This window comes from Alosa pseudoharengus, unplaced genomic scaffold (genome assembly GCF_046254945.1).
Source record: "Alosa pseudoharengus isolate Yale_2024_CS ecotype anadromous, Long Island Sound unplaced genomic scaffold, YU_APseudo_1.1 YU_APseudo_1.1_scf_19, whole genome shotgun sequence".
NCBI lineage: Eukaryota > Metazoa > Chordata > Actinopteri > Clupeiformes > Clupeidae > Alosa > Alosa pseudoharengus.
In genome coordinates this window covers 11,329,623-11,351,713 of record NW_027468657.1, presented here as the reverse complement: position 1 = coordinate 11,351,713, position 22,091 = coordinate 11,329,623, and the positions used below count along the sequence as shown (strand labels likewise).

Here is a 22,091-nt window from a genome sequence, read left to right as displayed (position 1 = left end):
GAGGGGCTGGCCACTGCTAGAAAGTTCACTGGTAGAAAAGTGCTGCACATTCTGCTCCACGACATTGTTTAATAGACAAAGACGTATTGGCCTATATGGACTTCATGAGATATTTTGAGTTCAAAGACTTAATAATGTGTCGCACAGTGGCTAGTTATATGACAGTATGGGAAGATAGTATTTTCTGATTGGCTGGAAGTTGTAGCCTAGAAATCTAGACGCGCCCCTAGCGGCAGCAAATTACATTTGCTGCCAGGGCTAGTCTAGCAACTTGTGAGCTCCAGAAATCGAAACTTAATCAGGCATTGAAATCGTTTGGTGGGCTTAACATAATGATTGATGGCAGAGTTGCAACGGTTTGGCTTGAATTCCCTGCTACTTGAAAACAAATATCCTATTGCGTCCTATTGCGCGCAGAGGGAATTTGAAAGACAACTGATTATCCCGCCCCTCGGACTGAGCACTGCGAACGGCGAGTGCCCAGACCCTACATTTTAATGTGGGTCTGGCTCGCCAGGCTATGGAAGTTGTCTATATGGGGACACATTACAAATAGATATGGTCAAAAGTTCAATCTCTATTCTGCAACACTGCTATACACATTATATAAGAGCAAATTATAATATAATTATGTAATTGCTATAGTGGATCAGTATGGATGGTAACACAAACAAATTACAAATAACACAAAAAATATTTCATTCATATCAATATACAATAGACAACACAAGCATTAAGGCAAACACGTCTATATTTCACAAATGGTTCTCCATTTCACCACAGGTTGAAACGTAATCAGCAACACAAAAGCAACAACCACAAAATGTCCTGATGTGCAATTCTTAAAAAGGACATTGGTCCAAGCGCCTAAGAGACGCAAGCTACAACTTGAGAACCTCAGTCACCATGACACCCAGTCCATCATACACCTCATGGATTGGCGCATTGCACATGAAAGCACTTGTGGTCACCAGTTTGTTTTTCTTATCGACATGTGCCTCGGTCACGTTCTTGCACACGTGTTTACAGCCCAGCTCACCCAGGGTTTTGGCTGTCCCCGCATAGGGCCACCTGGAGATGGGAGACAGAAGGAAACACGCACACACACACACACACACACACACACACACACACACACACACATCAAATCTTTTTTGTTTTTGTGGGCAGCATATGAGTCTAATACCAAGTTCCCCTACAGGACAATAAAAGTGTATCATCATAATTCCCATCATCTCCATCGATAAAAAGTGAGGGGTACTGAGGTACCTGAAAGCCGTAACAAAATGAAATGCATGATTATGCAAGACTAGCATGACTCAGCCTGTACTCCAAATAGCAGGACATCCTGGACCAGGTCAGAACCAGATTTAGGACCCGAATCGGTTGTGATCAGGTTGGGGTCGCAGCGTTGCAGGGTCGCACACTCACTTCTCGCTCTCGCAGTCATGGCCGACAGTGACCTCACAGCCGGGCAGCACCTTGGCAGCAAGCACGGAAGAGATGCAGCACATGGCGATGGGCTTGCCCGCCTTGTGGAAGCCCTTGATCACCTTCTCCACCTCGGACTTCACGGAGAAGTCCTTCCCCTTTGTTGCCCAGTCACTCAGATTCTTGGCCACTCCGAATCCACCTGTACACAATAAAACAGCATTCAAAATAAATATGTGTAAATATGTTTGTGAAATATTTACAGCAACATAATCAGAACTTAAACAAAAAGAGGCTTTGTTAGTATAGTGATGATTAAACTGTAGATGTTGGGTTAATTGAAACAGCTTATCTTGGGAATGCATGTTTGATAAATGACTGTAATACAGGTTAAACACATAATATGAGCTTGCTTTTCATCTGCTTATGATATTGGACAGAGTGTTTTTATAAAGAAACAGGGCTGTTTTTGAGAAAAGGACAACAGGTGTGTGTGTGTGATCAAAGTGACCGGCAGAGGTTTCGTTTTCCGGACATTTTGATGATATGCCGGTCAAATATCCTAATATCAGTAATTAGTCAAGTTGAGGAAAACTGGAGACAGGCTATGTAGCTTAAATAATTACATAATCAGACCGTATAGAATGCAACATGCTCATCAACTTAAACATGCTTAACTAGTGTCAATTTAAAGATCTAGCCAGTCTCTATGCTATTTTCATGGACAGCAAGAATGTGCTTCGTTCTTGTTTTAAATAGGCTACGTTGTTTGTTGCTGCTTGTGCTGTGCTCTGCTGTCACTTGTGCAGATGCGCACACACATTGAATGAGCGCTCACACCACTACCCCCTAATGCTGTGTCTCTTTATTTGATAACACTAAATTAAGAAATATTTCCTATTCTGGAAAATGTTTAGTTTCTTTTTCTTTCGGTCCGCGGTTCAATGATACCATTCGATTGTGCCGCAAATTATCCGCGAACCAGCAATCTCCTCGTCGAGGAGGCTCTTACCCTTCAGATCATAGACAGAGAAAGCATGCTCTGGGAACAGAACACAGTTGCATGTCCAGTGTAGCCATGAGTCTGTCTACATGGAAAATTGCCGCACCTCCACTTCCAACGTCACTGATTCTGACAGATACGCCCGACACTTCGGCTTTTTCTCTGGTGGTGGTGGAGCTGACTGGACGTCTGAGGCTTGAGGCGTTACCGATTTACCATCATCCATCGCGTCTGGCCTCTGTAAAAAGCTTTTAATGCTAATCTGCCTGGGCCTGGCCATGTTTGAACCATCTCACTCATTCATTTGTTGTTTAACAGACGTTTTAAGCGTGCGCTTAATTTGAAATACAGCATACGAGTGTTGTTTAATAACTTCCAAACGGTACAGCCTGTTCCTTTAAAACAAAGGACTTATTCTTGCTTTAGTATAGGGCTACATTTTAGGCATATTCTCAAATTCAGATTCAGGGACAATTTGACCAGAGAGATTTAATTTTGTCGGACATTTCATTTTTTTGTTCGGCCAATGTCCAGCAATTACCGGACAACGGAAACCCTGGTGTGAGCGTGTCAACACTGGTCAGCTTACCTGGGATGATGAGAACATCAAAGACGGCCACATCGAGCTTAGCCAGGTCTGTGACGTTGCCGCGGGCGATGCGCGCACTCTCCTGTAGCACGTTGCGTTTCTCTGTCTGGGGCTTTCCCTCGCAGTGGTTGACCACATGCATCTGCTCTGCATCAGGAGCAAACATTTTTACCTAGACCACACAGAGACAAGACAGTCACATCCTGTAATATTTACATTTATTATAACAATTATTCTGTTTATATTGAGTTCAACTGCATTATATTAAAGCTATGGAAATGTGGGTGTCATAATGTTGTTACAATGTTATACAAATGACTAAGCTTTCTTTGGGATCATGAAAGTAACTACGTATGTGTTTTCCCTTTGCAGATACTGTATATACATATATTGATACAGAGATGCCTTTCTGGGAACACACCCATTCACTGGTCTTATCTTTCTGGCCACTACTGAAAAGAAAAAATGACTGGCGGTGCATTTGGTGACTTTTCCCTTTCAATTATAATTTGCCCAATGGCTTTTATCCAAACACAACATGATAAGAATAGCCTTAGTGTGTGTAACCCTGCACTAGTGTGTGTGTGTGTGTGTGTGTGTAACCCTGCACTATTTTGTGTGTGTGTGTGTGTGTGTGTGTGGTGGGGGGTGTGGGGATGTGCGCTTATGTGTGTGTGGCGTGGTGAGGGGTGGGGGGGATGGAAACCTGACACCAGGAAACCGGACAATGAGTGAGTCATGGAGTCATATGTCATCTAAACTTGCACTAGTTACAAATAAGTGTTTGTGATGGTTCACATACGGTGGCTGCATGTGTGCTTGTGTGTGTGTGTGTGTGTCTTCCTGTGTGTACAAGTGTTGTTGTGGGTGCCTCTGTCATTATTTTTCCATACATTCTGTGTGTGTGTGTGTGTGTGTGTGTGTGTGTGTGTGTGTGTGTGTGTGTGTGTGTGTGTGTGAAAAGCCAGGTAGTGTCCTCACCTCTGCTCCAGCCCGACTCAGGTGCACCAGCACTGAACAGGCCTCGTTGATCTCTGTGCCATCGTACACACCACAGCCAGCCAGGATCACTGCCACGCGTTTAACCATTGTGCCTACACACACACACGCACACACACACACACACACAGACGTACGCACACACACACACACAGAAATACATATATAGATAGACAGATATAGATGGAGAAATAGAGAAAGATTTTATGAATGCTCCATCAACTGCATTAAACATTAACATTAAAGGTGTAGTTCACAAATCTAGTCCCATATACTTTTTGTCAAACTCAGCTAATTGTTCCTATGTGTCCCTCAGCTGCCCGTTCAATCTGTGCTCAAAATGCTGGTGTTTGTCTGTTTCTTATCGACTTTCTGACTGAGTACAACGTGGTTCGGGCTGACGCTGAAGAATCCCAATCCACACTGACCAACAGGAGCAATGTTGAGCTCAAATATTGACAAAATTTCACACATCACAAACTACACTTTTAATACTTTCTTCTCTCCAGCTTATTTCTAATGCATCTTCAATTAACGACCAAAAGAAAGCAAAAAAATTATGAAGAACCAATAAAAACGTGCCCTTTTTATCTGTTTTAAGACTATTTACTACAGTGTAACTGGGTGATTCTCCAACTATGGTACTTTTTGGACCTGGACATTTTCAGAAAATGAAACATTTTTAATTAAAATATTACTGGCATAATTTGTTTCCCCAGTATGCCTAGATACCTGCCCTGAAGTTGGCTGTGCTGATTTTTATGGAATAATATGTATTTTTTTACATTTTTCCAGACATCGCAAAAGCAATGGTCATTTCCACAACCGAACAAAAACAAGCCAACCTGTCTTTATCACTACCATGGAGACAGATGTGGAAAAGACGGTCGTGGAAATGACATTTTCCCACTTTCCCTCATGTTTGACTAGCCTGTTAGTGTTAGTTTTAGAGTTAGCATTAAATAATCTCAAATTACACCTAATGAAATTGTACAAATCCAGAATTTTTCCCATCGGAATGAATTATGAGCGGTTCAGAAATGACGTACAATAAACATACGCAGTATTTCTCATACATCACAGTATTTCTCATATTTATCTTGATATATCTCCTATGTATTAACCTCTGCTGGGATCATTCTTTCATTCAGCCATGTGGATCCCTCTGGAGTGTCAGTTGCTATGGTTACAAATCTAGAATGCTGAGCCTGGGATTGCATTTTATGCAGAGGTGTGGAAATGACGGTGAACCCAAGGGACAAGTGTTTAACATGTTTAAAATATGCCAAATCGAAAAGAAATATAAAAACAAATAGTAGATTTGAATGAATTGGGTTATAATGCATACTTTCTGTTTGAATTTAAAATTATATCAGTATTAGATTTTAAGTGAGATAAGGTCGAAGACCCAAAGTCTGGCCTAGGGACAGAGGCAAAATAGTAAAAAAAACACATATAAAATGTCTTCTAATTTATAAAAAACAACATAATTGAACAATGATTTTTTATATATAGGTTCCCCTAAATATGTAGTAAGTGTGAAAAAAATAAAAAAGTGGAAATGTCAAGGACAGAAAAAGTACCATAGTTGGAGAATCACCCAACTACAGTCCATCCAATCAAGAGTGACAGCGGTATTCTGCAGTACTTACTGAATCCCAAAAGACTAGGTAGCCTAGGTAACGCCTCAGCACCTGCGTCTCCAGGTAAACAATGACTTGGGGAAAAGTGACACGATGATGTTTTCGCACGTAGGCTAGATGCGAGGAGGAGCGTTCAAAGCTGGATGAAATTAATGAACGTCGGTTATAAGAGCGACATAAGACCGAAGCGAAACTTTCCAACATCTGAAGTTTCCACAAAGCCATCTATCTGCCCGCTAACTTCAAGTTCCCTTTTCAAAACGTCCAGAGCGACACAACTAAACAAAATCCATATTGCCGGAGTATGGTAGCCTAACTACACTGGCATCAATGCGCACTGACACATGTGTGAAGCACAAAATGATAAACGACGACACGCCAAATAACTTAACTACTAGGCTACACAGCCACGTGTAGCGCGAAATGCGTCTGACAATCTACACTAAACTAAGTCGACAGAATTATGAGAGAAGGTAGTCTCACCTTGAGGTATAAGTGAAGTTGACTTAGGAGGAGTTCGTAGAGTTTGCTGCGCTCAGAGGATAGCTTGTATAGCCTGGAGCGTCGCTTATATTCCCTCAGAAAGACGAGCCGGTTTAGTCCCTCCTATGTGGTGATATCATTGCAAGGCAGGAGCTAATGAGCTGCTATAATTCAGGAAAATAGCTGAGTCATTTTGGTTGTGTGTGTATGCAAACACTGTTCAAGATAGCCTATGGTAAACGGTAGACTAACTGATAGACTTGAGAAAATGTTTACTCAAATGTATCCACATTTGCACTGTTTGGTGTTTTTCTCATGCATGCAAATCCACTAAATTACTCATAGAAAAAAAACAGAACTATTCACACATTCTGTAATAATTGCAGAATGGGTAGGCTTACGGAAAGTCTATCCTGCATCATTGTATTGTAGGTCTATTATAATGTCTGTATTTGTCAAGTATTAACAGTTTTTGAAATTATATGATTTATTGTCTCACTTCTCTAAAGCAGGGGTCCCCAACCTTTTATGTACCATGGACATAAACATCTATAAGTGTGAACATGCTTAACAAAATATGGGAACAAAACATGGGAACTAAACGTGCATTACGAATATAATCAGTGGACAGTATAATCATTCCCTGCAACAAGAAGCTTCCATCTGGGGGTGATGGAAGACAGTGACACCCTCAGTGTGTTTGAAATGTCCAGTCCATTGCGCAATTTGGTCTTAGTTGCAGGCATTGCCGAAAACCCGGCCTCACATAGATACGTGGTGGAAAACGTTTTCAGCGCTTTTACGGCTATCTCGGGATATTCTGCTTTGATTTTGATCCAAGGGTGGATCCTGCGCTGACAAGTTAGGACTATTCGGGATATTGACAAATGGGTTGCGGACCCACTCATTGGTTTGCCGTGGATCTTTGGAGGATGGGAAGTAGAGTTTAGATTCTCTGCCCGAGCCCGAACTTGACCCGACCCGACCCCCACTATCCTCGGGCCGGGCCGGGCCGGGTCCTTGATCAAGCTTGCTTTTTTTTTCTTTCTAATCATTAGCCTACTTGGGTGGGGAGCTAAAGCTATGCCATAGTCAGACTCAGAAATATTTTATATTTATCAAAGTAGGCCTAAGTAACAAGTGTATACAAAGTTATACAAGTTAGGCTCAGAGTTACAAAATGTCAATTGTAATGTCATCTGCGCAACACGTGTCATGCACAGCTTCTCCACTCGCACACATCACACCGGGCCTGCTATGCTGTATTGTGTAGCTTAAGTGCAACGTGAAGCTTGAAGATGTAAAGAAAAAAAAGGAAAACAGGAGAAATAACTTCGAGGAAGTTTGGAGAAAAGTCGGAGGTATGCATTTGTCAGGTATGCTTTGTTGCGTGCATTAAGTGCGCACGATGTTCACCTATGACAGCAAAAATACTTTAAGATGAACATGAAGCAGGCTTGCCATGGCAGAAATAATCATAGCCAGCCTTCAATGTCCTCTTTTGTCATCTCAATGTCCTCTAAACGGATTTCTGTAGCTCAAACAGCTCGGAATTGTAGTTGAGAACGTCAGTTATAATGGCCCACGTATTTAAAAAATGTCGGGTTTAAATCGGGCTCGGGCTCATAATTACAGTTAACGTGTCGGGCCGGGTCGGGCTCGGGCACAATGTGCACGGGCTCGGGTAGGGTCGGGCTTGATTTTTTGGGCCCGATCTAAGCTCTAATGGGAAGTAACGCTCAAACTCATTTGAAAGCGCAACAAGGTGATTGCGCACCAGCTGCGAGAGAAAGGGCCCTGCCTCAGTCTCTCCCAAAACCCCCACTACTGTTTGGAACATATCAAATACACCCCGGTCCACTCGTCGTCCCCACAAATCAAGCTTGGCTTTAAATGCAGCGACTTTATCTGCCAGTTTAAAGACAGTCGACATTCTCCCCTGGAGTGACAGGTTGAGGTCATTAAGCAACCCGAATATGTCACACAGGTAAGCGAGTTTTGACACCCAGTCCTCATCACTAAAATGTGCAGCTAACGGTGACTTTTTTTCTTGTAAGAAATCTCTGCAGTGGCTCTCGCAACACAAACACTCTGGCCAGTGCTAAAGATGCTTGTTTTCTGTTGCTCATTCTAGCAGCTTAGCTAACTTCGTGTGACACTTATTCGCCAAGAACTGATCAAGTGAAGTGAGCTGACCTGAGGCTGCGCAGCGCTGAAGGCAATATGTAAAAGTGTTGAAGGCGGGACAGACAGACATAAGAAAATAGACCTTGCAAAATGCAAACATGCGTGCCATCAAACAACTGCATATAGGCCTATGTCATGTCAAAAATGTGACATTATTGCAAATTAAATTTAATTTAGTTTGCATGTATTTTTTTTAAACTCAGGGTTAGGCCCGGTGGTTGGGGACCGCTGGTCTACACTGTTTATGCACAACCCCTGCCCCCATCCTCCAGTCTGGACTGTGGTCTAACTTAATTGGCCACGGGATGTTACCCTTTTACTTCAAACCTATCCTTGCACTGCTATAATTCTTATATTACTATGTTTACATTTTTCTCTTATATTGTCCATAATGCTGGTCTTTAGACTTTATCCCAGGGGCGCAGGAGATATTTTCAAAGTGAGGGGGACCAAATTGTGAGCAAAAACCCAGATAGTGACATCCAGCTTCTAGGTTATGGTTATGGTATTTGCCACCTTTGTCCAAAGCGACACACAAATACAAAAACAACATATGTTTAAAATTGAACAGGGAACAGATTAGAATGTTGGTCAAACTATAATAAGTAGAATAGCAAAAATTAACAACAATTGTCATGAGCCCTCTCACGCCACCGGTTTACCACCTTAATTGGTTTCCATTATCTTCCACTCTGCTCACCACTCTCTCTACTCAGCCTAACTAGCTCCACCTGTCTCTGCTCTGCTCTGATTACTCTGCCAGCTGCGCCGCATTACCCACTAACCTCTCCCAGTATTTAAAGCCCTGTCTTTTAGCTCTCCTTTGTCAGATCGTCTGCAAAAGCTCACACCCGGAACCTGTTTTGCTCGCACTTCTATCTGACTCATGTTTTGTGACCCCGGACCTGCCTGACTTCTGACTACTCTTCGACCCCGGTAATTCTGACCAGCCTTCTGCCTTTGCAACTACGATTTCGGATTCCCCTTGAACTGTACTTCTGCCTTGTTTCATCCTGGAGCCTTCACTCACTCCCTACTTCCCTTTCCCCTGAAATTCAATAAACTTTCTGGTGTGACGCAATTGTGGTCCTCTGGTCGTCTGTCTGAACCCTGACAGTACGATCTGACCATCATGGACCCAGCGCACACTCCCCCCAACATGGAAACAGACGAATCTGAGCAACCCACCGCCATGCAACGTCTGGAACACACTGAGCGAGAGGGAACCCGCATGAGTGGCGACATTGCCTCCCTGCTTCAGGTCGGCCACCAACAGCATCAGCAGTTCCAGCAGCAACATCAACAGTTCCAGCAGCAACAACAACTCGGCATGATCACCAACTCCTCACCAACCTTACCCCAGCCACTCTGCCCACCGGCCCAGTTCCAGTAAGTCTGCCCACCAGCCCAGCCCCCGAGTTATCTGCCCCGGTCACTGCAGCCGCTGCTTATGCTCCGGAACCCAAGATTGGAAACCCAGAGCGGTTCAACGGTGATTCAACCCAGGTCCGGCCATTCCTGACTAGCTGCCGACTTCAGTTCTCCTTGCAGCCAAGGACCTTCGCCACTAAAGGGGCTAAAGTTGGGTATGCCATCACTCACCTGACGGGCCGAGCTCGACTCTGGGGAACAGCAGAGTTCGAACGTCAAACGAGATGCTGAAGGTGTTTGACCTGGATTCACCAACCACAGAGGCGTCCCGTGAACTATTCAGTATTCGGCAAGGCAGACGTACAGTTGCAGACCATTCCATCGACTTCCGAACCCTGGCAAGACGAAGCTCTTGGAACACACCATCGTTGGTGGACGCGTTCTTCCATAGCTTGGCCGACTATATCAAGGACGAGTTGGTCTCCCATGAACTGCCTTCCACCCTTGATGAAGCCATCGCACTGGCTGTCCAGATCGACAGGATACAGACCCACCGTCGTGAGAGGGGGTGCCAAAATCCACCAACCACCGGCATTCGGAGAAATTCGACTGGGCTACTCAACCAAGCCAGCTTGACCAGTCTGAGCCCATGGAAATTGGGCAAGCCTCTCTCACTCCTGCAGAGCTCCAGCGCCGCTTCACCTCAAACCTCTGCCTCTATTGTGGAGGTGATGGACATCGTGTTGCAACCTGCCCTTTAAAAGCCGAAGCTCACCGGACATAGGGGGAGTCCGGTTGAGCTCAATGACATCCAGTCCTCCGACCGCAAACCCCTGCTGCAAGTTCACCTCCGTCTCTCTGACTCAACTCACTCCCTGGCTGCTCTGGTGGATTCTGGTGCCGAAGCAAACATAATGGACATCAAGCTGGCACGCCAACTGGGACTGGAGAACCACCGTTTGACACCACCTATTCCTGCCCGGGCACTGGACGGACACTTACTCGGATCGGTCACTCATGTCACGGCCCCTGTCTCGATGAGCCTGTCCGGAAACCATCAAGAAACTATCCAGTTTCACCTGCTCCACTCTCCGGGCCAACCCCTCATCCTGGGTTACTCATGGCTCCGCCGGCACAACCCTCAGCTCGACTGGGTGACCGGGGTGATCAGGGAGTGGGGAGAGGACTGCCACCGAACCTGCCTGCTTGCTGCCGCACTACCCCCTCGGCCAGTACCCACCAACTCCGCTCCTGACCTCTGAAGTGTTTAACAAAGCAAGAGCCACATCTCTGCCCCCTCACCAACCGTACGACTGTGCCATTGACCTCCTCCCTGGAACAGCTCCTCCAAAGGGCCGTCTCTATTCGTTGTCTGCTCCTGAAAGACAGTCTATGGAGGACTACATCAACGACTGTCTTTCCGCAGGATTAATCCGCCCATCTTCATCTCCTGCTGGTGCTGGCTTCTTCTTTGTGGGGAAGAAAGACTGATCTCTTCGCCCCTGCATCGATTACAGGGGACTCAACGACATCACGGTGAAGAACCGTTACCCTCTGCCTCTGCTCACCTCTGCCTTTGAGTTGCTCCAGGGAGCCACTGTTTTTACCAAGTTGGATCTCAGAAACGCTTACCACCTAGTGCGAATCCGAGAGGGAGATTAATGGAAAACCACATTCAATACACCAACAGGCCACTACGAGTATCTGGTTATGCCTTTTAGTCCAGTCATTTTAAGCCAAAATAGGAGTCAAGGTTGAACAAATTGCAACACAAGCAAACTTAACTGATTTTGAATCCTCAATATGTCCTGAGTAAGGGAAAAAAAGCCCCGAAGAATCCTGATAGGGGAAAGTTTCGAAAAAGACCCAAATATACACTATTCATGCGCCTATTCAGTATTTTTCTCACGTGAATAGGGGGAAAAAAATAACCTTCACATATCACCATGAAAATTACTGAGTTGATTACTTACATCAAGACAAACAAAAAATGTATTATACGTTTTTTGAAATTGTTTGTTAACATGGGCAAACAGGGCATAATTTAATTACGTATAGTTCATTTGTATAAATACCACAACGGAGCTAATAGTCCAGGCAAAGATCTGACCCAAAACTAATTGCAACAGAATTTATTTTCACATTTTTATATTTTAATTGGTGGTCTTTACACCATAGTAAAAGACCATGAAAATCCAGTTGGTGGAAATATGTTAAAATGAGGGTTGTTTTATGCATTATTCTTCAGCAAATACTGACAAAACTGTAATTAGAATGTTGTAGAATACACATTCTAAAGAATATCTGACCCCATCTAATTTAACATGGAATTTTAGAAACTTGCATTGTTGAGGAACATTCTTTTATTTTCAAAGAGTGAATTTCTTTGCCTTATTTCAGACTGGTTTGTTGCAAAATTGGTGTCTATTTTTACATTGTGGCCCTTTGAATCAATGGAAATGGTTGTTTAATCTTTAAATAGAGCCAAGTGTGTTTTTGCATGTAAGTGTTCCACAATGTGTAATCTGTACAAACACATAGTTAGGCATTATTCAGCCTAGGAAAGTGGTTTTGGTGTTTATGTAATCTGATTTAGAGGTCACTGAAACATACAGTATATCACACTAAAGTATCAGTCCATCATTTTGCAAGTCTTATAGTAATTTATATCTTGCCCAGGGGTTGACTGATATACTGTCTGTCCAATCAGAGGGGCCTGTATGATGCCCCTTTACTTTGCACAATTTTTGTCTAAAACAATAATCGGTAACACTTTATAATAACTACACACAATTTATCATTTAATAAGCCTTTGTTACTTATTAGTTATTGGTTTGTTCATCATTAGTAATTTCTTGTTCATACATAATTTATCATCAGTAAGCATTTGTTCACACAGTTATAAATGGTTTGTTCATAGTAAATAAGCCTATCCAAAAAATATGTTTGTAAGTACATGATTTATACTTAATAAATAATGAAACAACCACTTATAAATTAAATCATTTTCCCATTATAAACCAGTTGCAAACTATTACAAAATGCTTTGTTCATCATATGTAAAGCATTGCTTCTATGTTAATTCTCATAAATAAAGTATTTGTACACACAGTTATAAATGGTTTGTTCATAATAAGCCTATATCTAAAATATGTTTAGAAATTATTGTTAATACTTAAAAAATTATGCAATAATATTTTGTTGATGAAGTAATATTTGCATTATTTAACACATACACATGTACTAATGATTAGTTAGGGTGAGTATACATATTTTATAAACCACTTCCTAATACTATAAATCATGATTAACTCAGGAGTTACAAGTGGTTAGTTAATGATATTTTGTGAGCTTATCTAAAGTGAGGACTTTCTCTGCCTTGCAACACATTTTCAAATGAGTTGTAAAGATTACATTCACACTCATTCATTTAGCAGACAAGCGACGTACACATGTCAATTAAATTGAAGGCCATTGACACAACAGCTATAGCTGGGAATCGAACCCCCAACTTTTCAGGCTACTGCATGCTAGTCCAGCTCCTTATCCACTACACTACCTTGTCCCAGATAGAAACACCTACAGTACGACTATACAAGAGTTTTTGTTTTCTTCTACTACACACTGTTAAGCATTTATTAAACATCTGTAAACTATTATTAAAAACTGTATTCTTCGTTTGTAAAGCATTATTCCTACATTAATTATCATCTGTAAATCATGTTTACAAACAGTTAAAATGGTTTGTTCATAGTAAACACATATCTATATTATATTTTGAATTGGCTGTTGTAATACCACTGGGCAGAGGTAGTGTAGTGGATAAGGAGCTGGGTTAGCATGCAGTAACCCATAAAGTTGGGGGTTCAAACCCCGGCGTCCACCAATGTGGCCTTGCCCTTTAATTTCATTGACATGTGTAAGTCGCTTTGGGTGAAAGTGTCTGCTAAATGAATAAATGCAAATGTAAACTTTATAACTCATTTGTAAATGTGTTGCAAGGCATAAAACGTCCTCACTTTAGATGAGCTCACAAAATATCATTAACTAACCACTTGTAACTCCTGAGTTAATCATGAATTATAGTATTAAGAAGTGGTTTATAAAATATGTATCCTCACCCTAACTAATCATTAGTGCATGTGTATGTAACTGTTAAATAATGGAAATATTACTTCATCAAAAACATATTATTGTATCATGTATTAAGTATTAACAATAATGTATAAACATATTTTAGATATAGGCTTATTTACTATGAACAAACCATTTATAACTGTGTGAACAAATGCTTTACTGATGATAAATTATGTATGAACAAGAAATTACTAATGATGAACAAACCATTAACTAATAAGTAACAAAGGCTTAATAAATTATGAATTGTGTGTAGTTATTATAAAGTGTTACCCAATAATCGGACAGCACAGTATGTTTATGTTAGTGAATGCAGAAAAATTGTAAAGGCAAAGTTGAAGATGGACATGATCATGTCCTAATTCGACAGAAGGGTGCAGATGGGATAACTGCAGTTAGCCTCCAAGTGACTCTATTGTTGTGACATCTGGCAAAAATGCTATACTAATAAATATAGTTTAAGATTAATAATTAACAATGCATGCCTATGCATGGGTCATGGTTTTACCAGTCATAGAACAGTCAAAACTATACATATTCTAAAAGTATATGCACTGTAAATGAAATATAGCATCAATCAACTTATGTCCCATCTTCCTATACCATGCATAACACATACTCCTCTATTCTGTATAGGCGAATCAAGTGAACAGCTGATACATTTTGGCCTGCACTATTAAGGGAAATTAATTAAACACCCTAAACTATATATTTTCTGAAAGCATATACCCTCCGGAGGAGATATAACACCATTTAGGACATTTCCCATCTTCCTCTATGCCATGCACAATACATTGCCCTCTATTCTGTAAAGGCGAAGCTAGTGTAAAGTGGATACATTTTGGCCTATACTGTCCAGGGAAAACAAATTAAACACCATAAACTATATATTTATTACTATATATATATATATAATATATATATATATATATATATATTATATTTTCTATAAGCATTTACCCTCTAGATGAGATATAATACCAGATAAGACATGTATTATCTTCCTCCATGCCTTGGACAATTTGTTTGTCAAATGTTGCAATTAGTTTTGGGTCACAATATATTAGCTATACATAATTACATTATGCCCTGTTTGCCCATGTTAACAAACAATTTCAAAAAACTTATAATACATTTTTTGTTTGTCTTGATGTAAGTAATCAACTCAGTAATTTTCATGGTGATATGTGAAGGTTAATTTTTTTCCCCTATTTGCGTGAGAAAAATTCTGTATAGGCGCATGAATAGGGTATATTTAGGTCTTTTTCTAAACTTTCCCCTATTGGGATTCTTCGGGGCTTTTGTTTCCCTTACTCAGGACATATTGAGGATACAAAATCAGTTAAGTTTGCTTGTGTTGCAATTTGTTCAACCCTTTGACTGGACTATTTTGGCCTCACCAATGCTCCTGCTGTGTTTCAGGCTCTAGTGAATGTCGTGCTGCGGGACATGTTAAACAAATTTGTCTTCGATTACCTGGATGACATCTTGATCTACTCCAGAAACCTGTCTGAACACACCCGCCATGTCCAGCAAGTCCTTCATCGTCTCCTGGAGAATTCCCTCTACGTCAAGGCGGAGAAATTTGAGTTTCACGTCAAGACAGTGGCCTTCCTGGGGTACATCGTGGCAGAGGGAAGTATCCAAATGGATCCTGCCAAGGTATCAGCAGTCACTTCATGGCCAGTTCCGGAGAACAGAAAGAAGCTGCAACAGTTTCTGGGGTTTGCTAACTTCTATAGAAAGTTTATCCGGAACTACAGTACTATTGCTGCTCCTCTCACTGCTCTAACCAGCACCAAGCAACCCTTCACCTGGACCTCAGCAGCCGACAAAGCCTTCAGTACCCTCAAGGCAAGGTTCACCTCCGCTCCCATCCTGCAGATGCCTGATGTGGACCGGCAATTCATTGTGGAGGTGGACGCCTCGGATGTGGGAGTCAGTGCTGTGATTTCTCAGTGGGCTGCGGAGGATAGGAAGCTCCATCCCTGTGCCTTTTTCTCACGTCGGTTGTCCCCCTCTGAGTGCAATTACGACATAGGGAACCGAGAGCTGCTGGCTGTGAAGCTTGGAGGAGTGGCGTCACTGGCTGGAGGGGTCCACCGTTCCATTCCTCGTTTGGACTGATCATAAGAACTTGGAGTACATCCGCACGGCCAAACGGTTGAACTCCAGGCAGTCCCGTTGGGCCCTGTTCTTCACAAGGTTTAACTTCACTCTGTCATACCGGCCTGGATCACGCAACACCAAGCCAGACGCCCTCACCCGTCAATTCCAGAAAGATGACACCTCCTCCTGTGTCGATTCTGCCAAGTCCCTGCATCGTAGCAGCTCTGACCTGGGATGTTGAAGAACAGGTGCTGGAAGCTCTCCGTAACCAGCCAGGTCCCAGCGCTTGCCCAGCTGACCGCCTCTTTGTCCCCTTAAAACCTGAGGTCCCAGGTCATTCAGTGGGAACATGACTCCCGCCTAGCTTGTCACCCTGGCTCCACCCGCACTTATAACCTGCTCGCCCAGAGGTTCTGGTGGCCCTCTCTGAGAAAGGATGTACGGGAATTCGTCCAAGCCTGCCCCATCTGCAACCAACACAAGTCGTCCTGCCAGCCCCCAGCCGGATTGCTGCAGCCCCTGCCTGTGCCCACACGTCCCTGGTCTCACATCGCCCTTGACTTTGTCACGGGGCTGCCCCCTTCAAGTGGCAAGACTGTCATTCTCACCATAGTTGATAGTTGTGCAAAATGGCACACTTTGTTCCCCTCCCCAAGCTCCCAACCGCCAAGAAGACCGCCCAGGCGGTCCTGGAACACATCTTCCGTATCCACGGACTGCCAAAGGATGTAGTTTCTGACCGTGGCCCACAATTCTCCTCCGCCTTTTGGAAGGAGTTCTGCCACCTGCTGGGAGCCACAGTCAGTCTGACCTCCGGATTCCATCCCCAATCCAATGGGCAGTCAGAGCAGACAAGTCAGGTGCTCGAGAAGGCACTGCAATGCATGACATCCCGCAATCCCCACTCCTGGTCGCAGCAATTGACATGGGTGGAGTACGCACACAATTCTCTGACCTGCTCTGCCATTGGTATGTCCGCCTTCCAATGTGTCTATGGATACCAGCCTCCTCTATTCGCCAGCCAGGAAGGGGAGGTTACTTGCCCATCTGCACTTGCTTTTGCCCGTCGATGTCACCGCACCTGGTCACAAGCCCGACCCACACTCCTCAAATCCGTTGCCAGCTACACTACAGGGGCCAACCGTCGGAGAACTCCTGCTCCCACCTACCATGTTGGCCAAAGGGTATGGTTGTCATCCAAGGACCTGCCACTCAGGGTGGAGTCGCGAAAGCTGGCACCTCGGTTCCTTGGCCCATTCCCTATCGTAAGAGTAGGGATCGACCGATATATCGGCCGGCCGAAATATCGGGCCGATATTTGTGTTTTTTACGTGTATCGGCATTGGCCGATAAGCCGCTGCATTCGCCGATAGTTTTTTCCCCGCATTATTTACATACAGGCGTCCACGGCAGCTCTGTGTTGCTGGAGACGCTGCAATTCACGTGCAGACTGCCCCTCCCCCACGAGCAGAGTGCTGAAAGCCTGCTCTTCAAGACAACAGTAAACTTTAAACTTTCAAAGCATCTTTTAACTGTTTGACTTAGCTGAAATATTGCCATACACTTTGAAGGTGGAAGCAAGTTTGTGGGTCCAAATGGAAAACACGAATGATAGATAGGTAGGCTACTTTTTTAATGCTTAATGATCGTTTATAAAACTGCTTGCCATTGTATTTAGGGAGCTGCAAATAGCTAAGTTGTAGACTATCCATATTCATGCGGTAGCTGTTACAAACACTGGTCATATGATTAAGTAGCCTAATGCCAACGTTGTTCCGTGGTATTTGTGGGAGTTTTATTCAGCGACCACCTGGCTGACTGTTGGACGCGTGTGGTGTGTGTGTGTGCAGACGCGCCTGCAGGTGTACGTCCGTACGCACTGTGCGTACCATCAGGCTCTACAACGAGAGAAAATGTCCCTGTGTGTGTGTGTATTCACACCAAATTGGCCCACCATACCTTCCCAACTATGCACAGTATCCCATTAGCTGCCATCAGGCTATTTACAATTTCCTATTACGTAACTTAGTGAACACTTTACTTCACTTTCAAAATTAACGCGCACACATTTTGTTTGAGCAGGAGACACAATACGCATGCAGGCACGTAGGCTACTTGTTTTCTTTTACTCGGCTATCTATCAATATGTCTGTCATGAGCCCTCTCACTCCACCGATTTACCACCTTAATTGGTTTCCATTATCTTCCACTCTGCTCACCACTCTCTACTCAGCCTAACTAGCTCCACCTGTCTCTGCTCTGCTCTGATTACTCTGCCAGCTGCGCCGCATTACCCACTAACCTCTCCCAGTATTTAAAGCCCTGTCTTTTAGCTCTCCTTTGTCAGATCGTCTGCAAAAGCTCACACCCGGAACCTGTTTTGCTCGCACTTCTATCTGACTCCTGTTTTGTGACCCCGGACCTGCCTGACTTCTGACTACTCTTCGACCCTGGTAATTCTGACCAGCCTTCTGCCTTTGCAACTACGATTTCGGATTCCCCTTGAACTGTACTTCTGCCTTGTTTCATCCGCCCTGTTGTGTCTGTGTTCCCCCCCGCCAGGACTTCCGGACCACCCACCAACCGGCTTCGTAGGTCGCATCGCTGCCACTGGGGGGGACACAGACACAGCACATTGGACGGAACCCCTGTAACCCTGACAACAATATCAATTCAATCAATAGCCTAATAAAATAAGCAATGAAAATGAGGGAAAAAAGCAATAATAAACAATAATGTCCATTCAATCAATAACATAAAAATGATGACATGGTAAGACTACATTAAGGAGAATAACAATAATGTCAAATTAATCAACAGCCTAATGGAAATAAAACAATATTATACAAACTATAATGCTTAAGAAGCGCTTAAAGAACTAAGTGCATGTTGAACAGGAATGTCTTTAGACCTCTCTTAAAGGATCCAAAACTACCACAGGAACGGAGAGCACTGGGCAACTCATTCCACCAACATGGAACCACTGAGGAAAAGAATCTTGAATTAGACCTAGTGTTTATGACTGGTCGACACAACAGACACTCATCAGAAGACCGCACTGGGCGGTTGGGGATGTACATCTTGATTATTGAATTAAAATAACTAGGAGCAGATCCTATAGGCCAAAGTGAGAGATTTAAATTTAATTCTGGCTACTATAGGGAGCCAATGGAGAGTAACTAGGAGAGGAGTTACATGTGTCCTCTTTGGCTGATTGAAGACAAGGCGTGCTCCAGCATTCTGAATCAGCTGTAATGATCTTATTACACAAGCGGGTAAGCCAGCTAATAGTGAATTACAATAGTCCAGCTTGGAGATGACCATAGTCTGAACAAGAAGTTGTGTAGAATCTTGTGTCATAAGGTCTGATCTTCCTAAAGTTGTAAAGCATAAACCGACATGATTTTGCAATAGAAGCTACATGCTCAGAGAAGTCAATTACAATGCCAAAGTTACGTGCCGATCTAGTTGGGGTCAGTAAAGTTGAGTCAAGCTGAATGTTAATCTGTTGGGGAATAGCTGTTTTAGCTGGAAACACCAAAAACTCAGTTTTTGAGAGATTAAGCTGAAGGTGCCGATCTTTCATCCAGGCTGAAATATCCTTAAGGCATGCAGAAATCCGGTGGGAAACGCTAGAGTCATCAGGTGGGGAAGACAGGTAAAGTTGAGTGGCGTCTGCATAACAGTCCATGGGAGCAAATGGTCTCACCTAAGGAAGTGGTGTGAATAGAGAAAAGCAAGGGTCCTAATACTGATCCCTGAGGCACACCTGTGGTAAGGTCATAAGACTTTGATACCTGTCCCTGCCAAGACACATTGAACACCCTTTAAGGTAAGATTCAAACCAGTCAAGCTTTTCCAGAAATTCCCAGTTTGGATAGTATAGAAAGGAGAATGTCATGGTATCAAAGGCTGCAGATTCAATTGCCATTGAGCTGCGCTTTTTACGCACGCAGCCTTTCCTTGCCCCGCCCCGCTCTTTCTCGTAGCCCGCTGCCACTCCTCTGCATGTGCATTTAACAAAATATTCATGATTGTTGAAGGATTGTTGTTGCCACATAGAAGCATTGCATAGAAGACGTCTGGCTAAATTGCTATTAAATCCGCTTAGCATCGTGACCATGCTGCGCAAATTTGTTCAAAACTGCTGCATTAAAGTGAACTCTGCTAAGTTAAGTTATGAAATCAAGCAGTATCTCAAAGCTAACGTTAGAATACTGTTTGAATGTCGAATTTAGCATGCTTAGCCTACTTACAGCTGCTTGTCAATTTCGTTGAAGGGCTCATTTTATTGACTCTGACACTAAATGTTTGCAAAATCCCGATGTAAATGGAAAAGTGTTTTCCAAAATTCAAAAGTGCTTGTCCCAAGGAGAAGTACGAACCTTTATTTTAACTATGTATAAAATTTTATGAATTGCATCCACACATCAGCAGCCTTTCAACTGTGTTACAATTGCAAGGGTTCCCTCAAACATCTTAAACTGACAGGCACTCAATTAGAGCTATACACTACCAAGACGATCTTAATCTTTCATATTTTGAACGAACGTGAACTGAACGTACTGTATTATTGCCTGATGAACGTTATTGTGAACTCGTTCATTCTGGTGTCTGTGAACGGCACGCTCTTTCAGTATAACTTCGTTCAATAGGGTGCCAGATTTCTACAGAGCCTTCCACGCGAAAAACCGGCTAAAACACACCGTAAAAAGGCCTTCTAGACTAAATAACCTTATTTCCTGAGGGTTTTCTGAAAACATACTAAAAATTGTCAACGTCTACCAAAATTTAATATCTAAGCCTCTGTAGCACCTAGAAACATGACATAAAAAGCATGCTGCGCTACGCAGCATCCAGCGGGAGGGTCAATGTTGCGCTACGCAACATCCAGCAGGAGGGTCAATGTTGCATCATGCAGCATCCAGCGCGAATGGGTTAATATGGCAGTATGCAGGTCACCATTTCTCAAACTATGGGCCGCGGTCCACAACATGGACAATGCTGGTCTGCAGAGTGAAATATTCCCGGGGCATCGTCTGATAATTTGCTGCGCAATTGATCAAGGAACCGTGGACAGAAAAAGAAAACAAACGTTTCTGCAGTAGAATATACTTGTTAATTTGGTGTCATCAAACATAGAGGCATAGAATTAAGTCGTGGTATGAGCGTTTATTCAATGCATGCGTGTGCATGTTGGTAGCAAAGCTAAGCTTCAACCTATTGGAAGGCTATTTAATTATGAAACGACATTTAATAGAATGACGTGGATTTATGCAACTTCCATAAAAAACAGAGCACAGACTATATAAAACAGCATTAAGTATTAAAGTCAGCCAAAAGCTATTAATTAGTCTTAGTTAAAGATAGTTAAAGATCTCCAGATCAGTGATTTACGCATGATCTGATCCGCCATTTACCATTCAAAAAAGCTGGTATAGTGTTTCCTGAATCCTTACATTCAGGCATTCAAATGAAATGTAATTAAATAGCATATAAATATTATATCACTGTATTATGCTTGCATGAGAGAAACATCCCAAAACAACAGCACCCATATAATTGCTGTTGTTTTGAGAAGTATTTCTCATGCAAGCATCATGCAACAATGTAAAAACAATGAAACTATTGTAGGCCTAATTATATTTTGCATTAGTAAACCAGTACTCTGATGTGCATGTTTTCACAAACTTTTGTGAACAATCTTAGCACTTTAAACATTGACTGTTTTGAAGTGCATGTATAGCAATATAGTATAAAAATAATAATAATTGTGATATCATTATGATAATTTAATGGGTGGTGGGAGCAGGGAGTGGATTCATATAGATGGGCCCTATGACCCCAAAGTATGCCTTGACTGGGCCTCAGGTCAAAGAAGTTTGAGAAAGGCTGATGTAGACGACAAACAGCAAGGAGGCGTCGTATGATCATTTAAACAAGTTTTATGACAAGGTCGGTGAGGATGGGAAAAATCGTACATTTCTGTGCAAACTTTGCCCGCACTTCAGTCACATCCACAGCAAACCTGAAACGGCACATTGAACTGATCAACACCTGGCTAGCCTTTCAAGGTATGTGCAAGCCATCAATCAAAATCAAAAGACTGTCAAGACAGATCTTCAACCCAAATTAACTG

General features: G+C 42.8%; 1 protein-coding gene across 1 annotated transcript; it reads right to left on the bottom strand.

Annotated features, from left to right (window-relative positions):
* Window positions 1-682: 682 nt before the first annotated feature.
* LOC143133062 (glutamine amidotransferase-like class 1 domain-containing protein 3, mitochondrial) lies at window positions 683-6,249 on the bottom strand. The gene is made up of 5 exons (XM_076292859.1): window positions 6,149-6,249; window positions 4,005-4,117; window positions 3,024-3,195; window positions 1,432-1,633; window positions 683-1,071 (listed from the first exon to the last, which is right to left on the bottom strand). Exons 2-5 carry the CDS (start codon window positions 4,110-4,112, stop codon window positions 882-884), a joined length of 672 nt encoding a protein of 223 aa, XP_076148974.1. The 5' UTR covers window positions 4,113-4,117; window positions 6,149-6,249; the 3' UTR covers window positions 683-881.
* Between the last annotated feature and the right edge of the window lie 15,842 nt (window positions 6,250-22,091).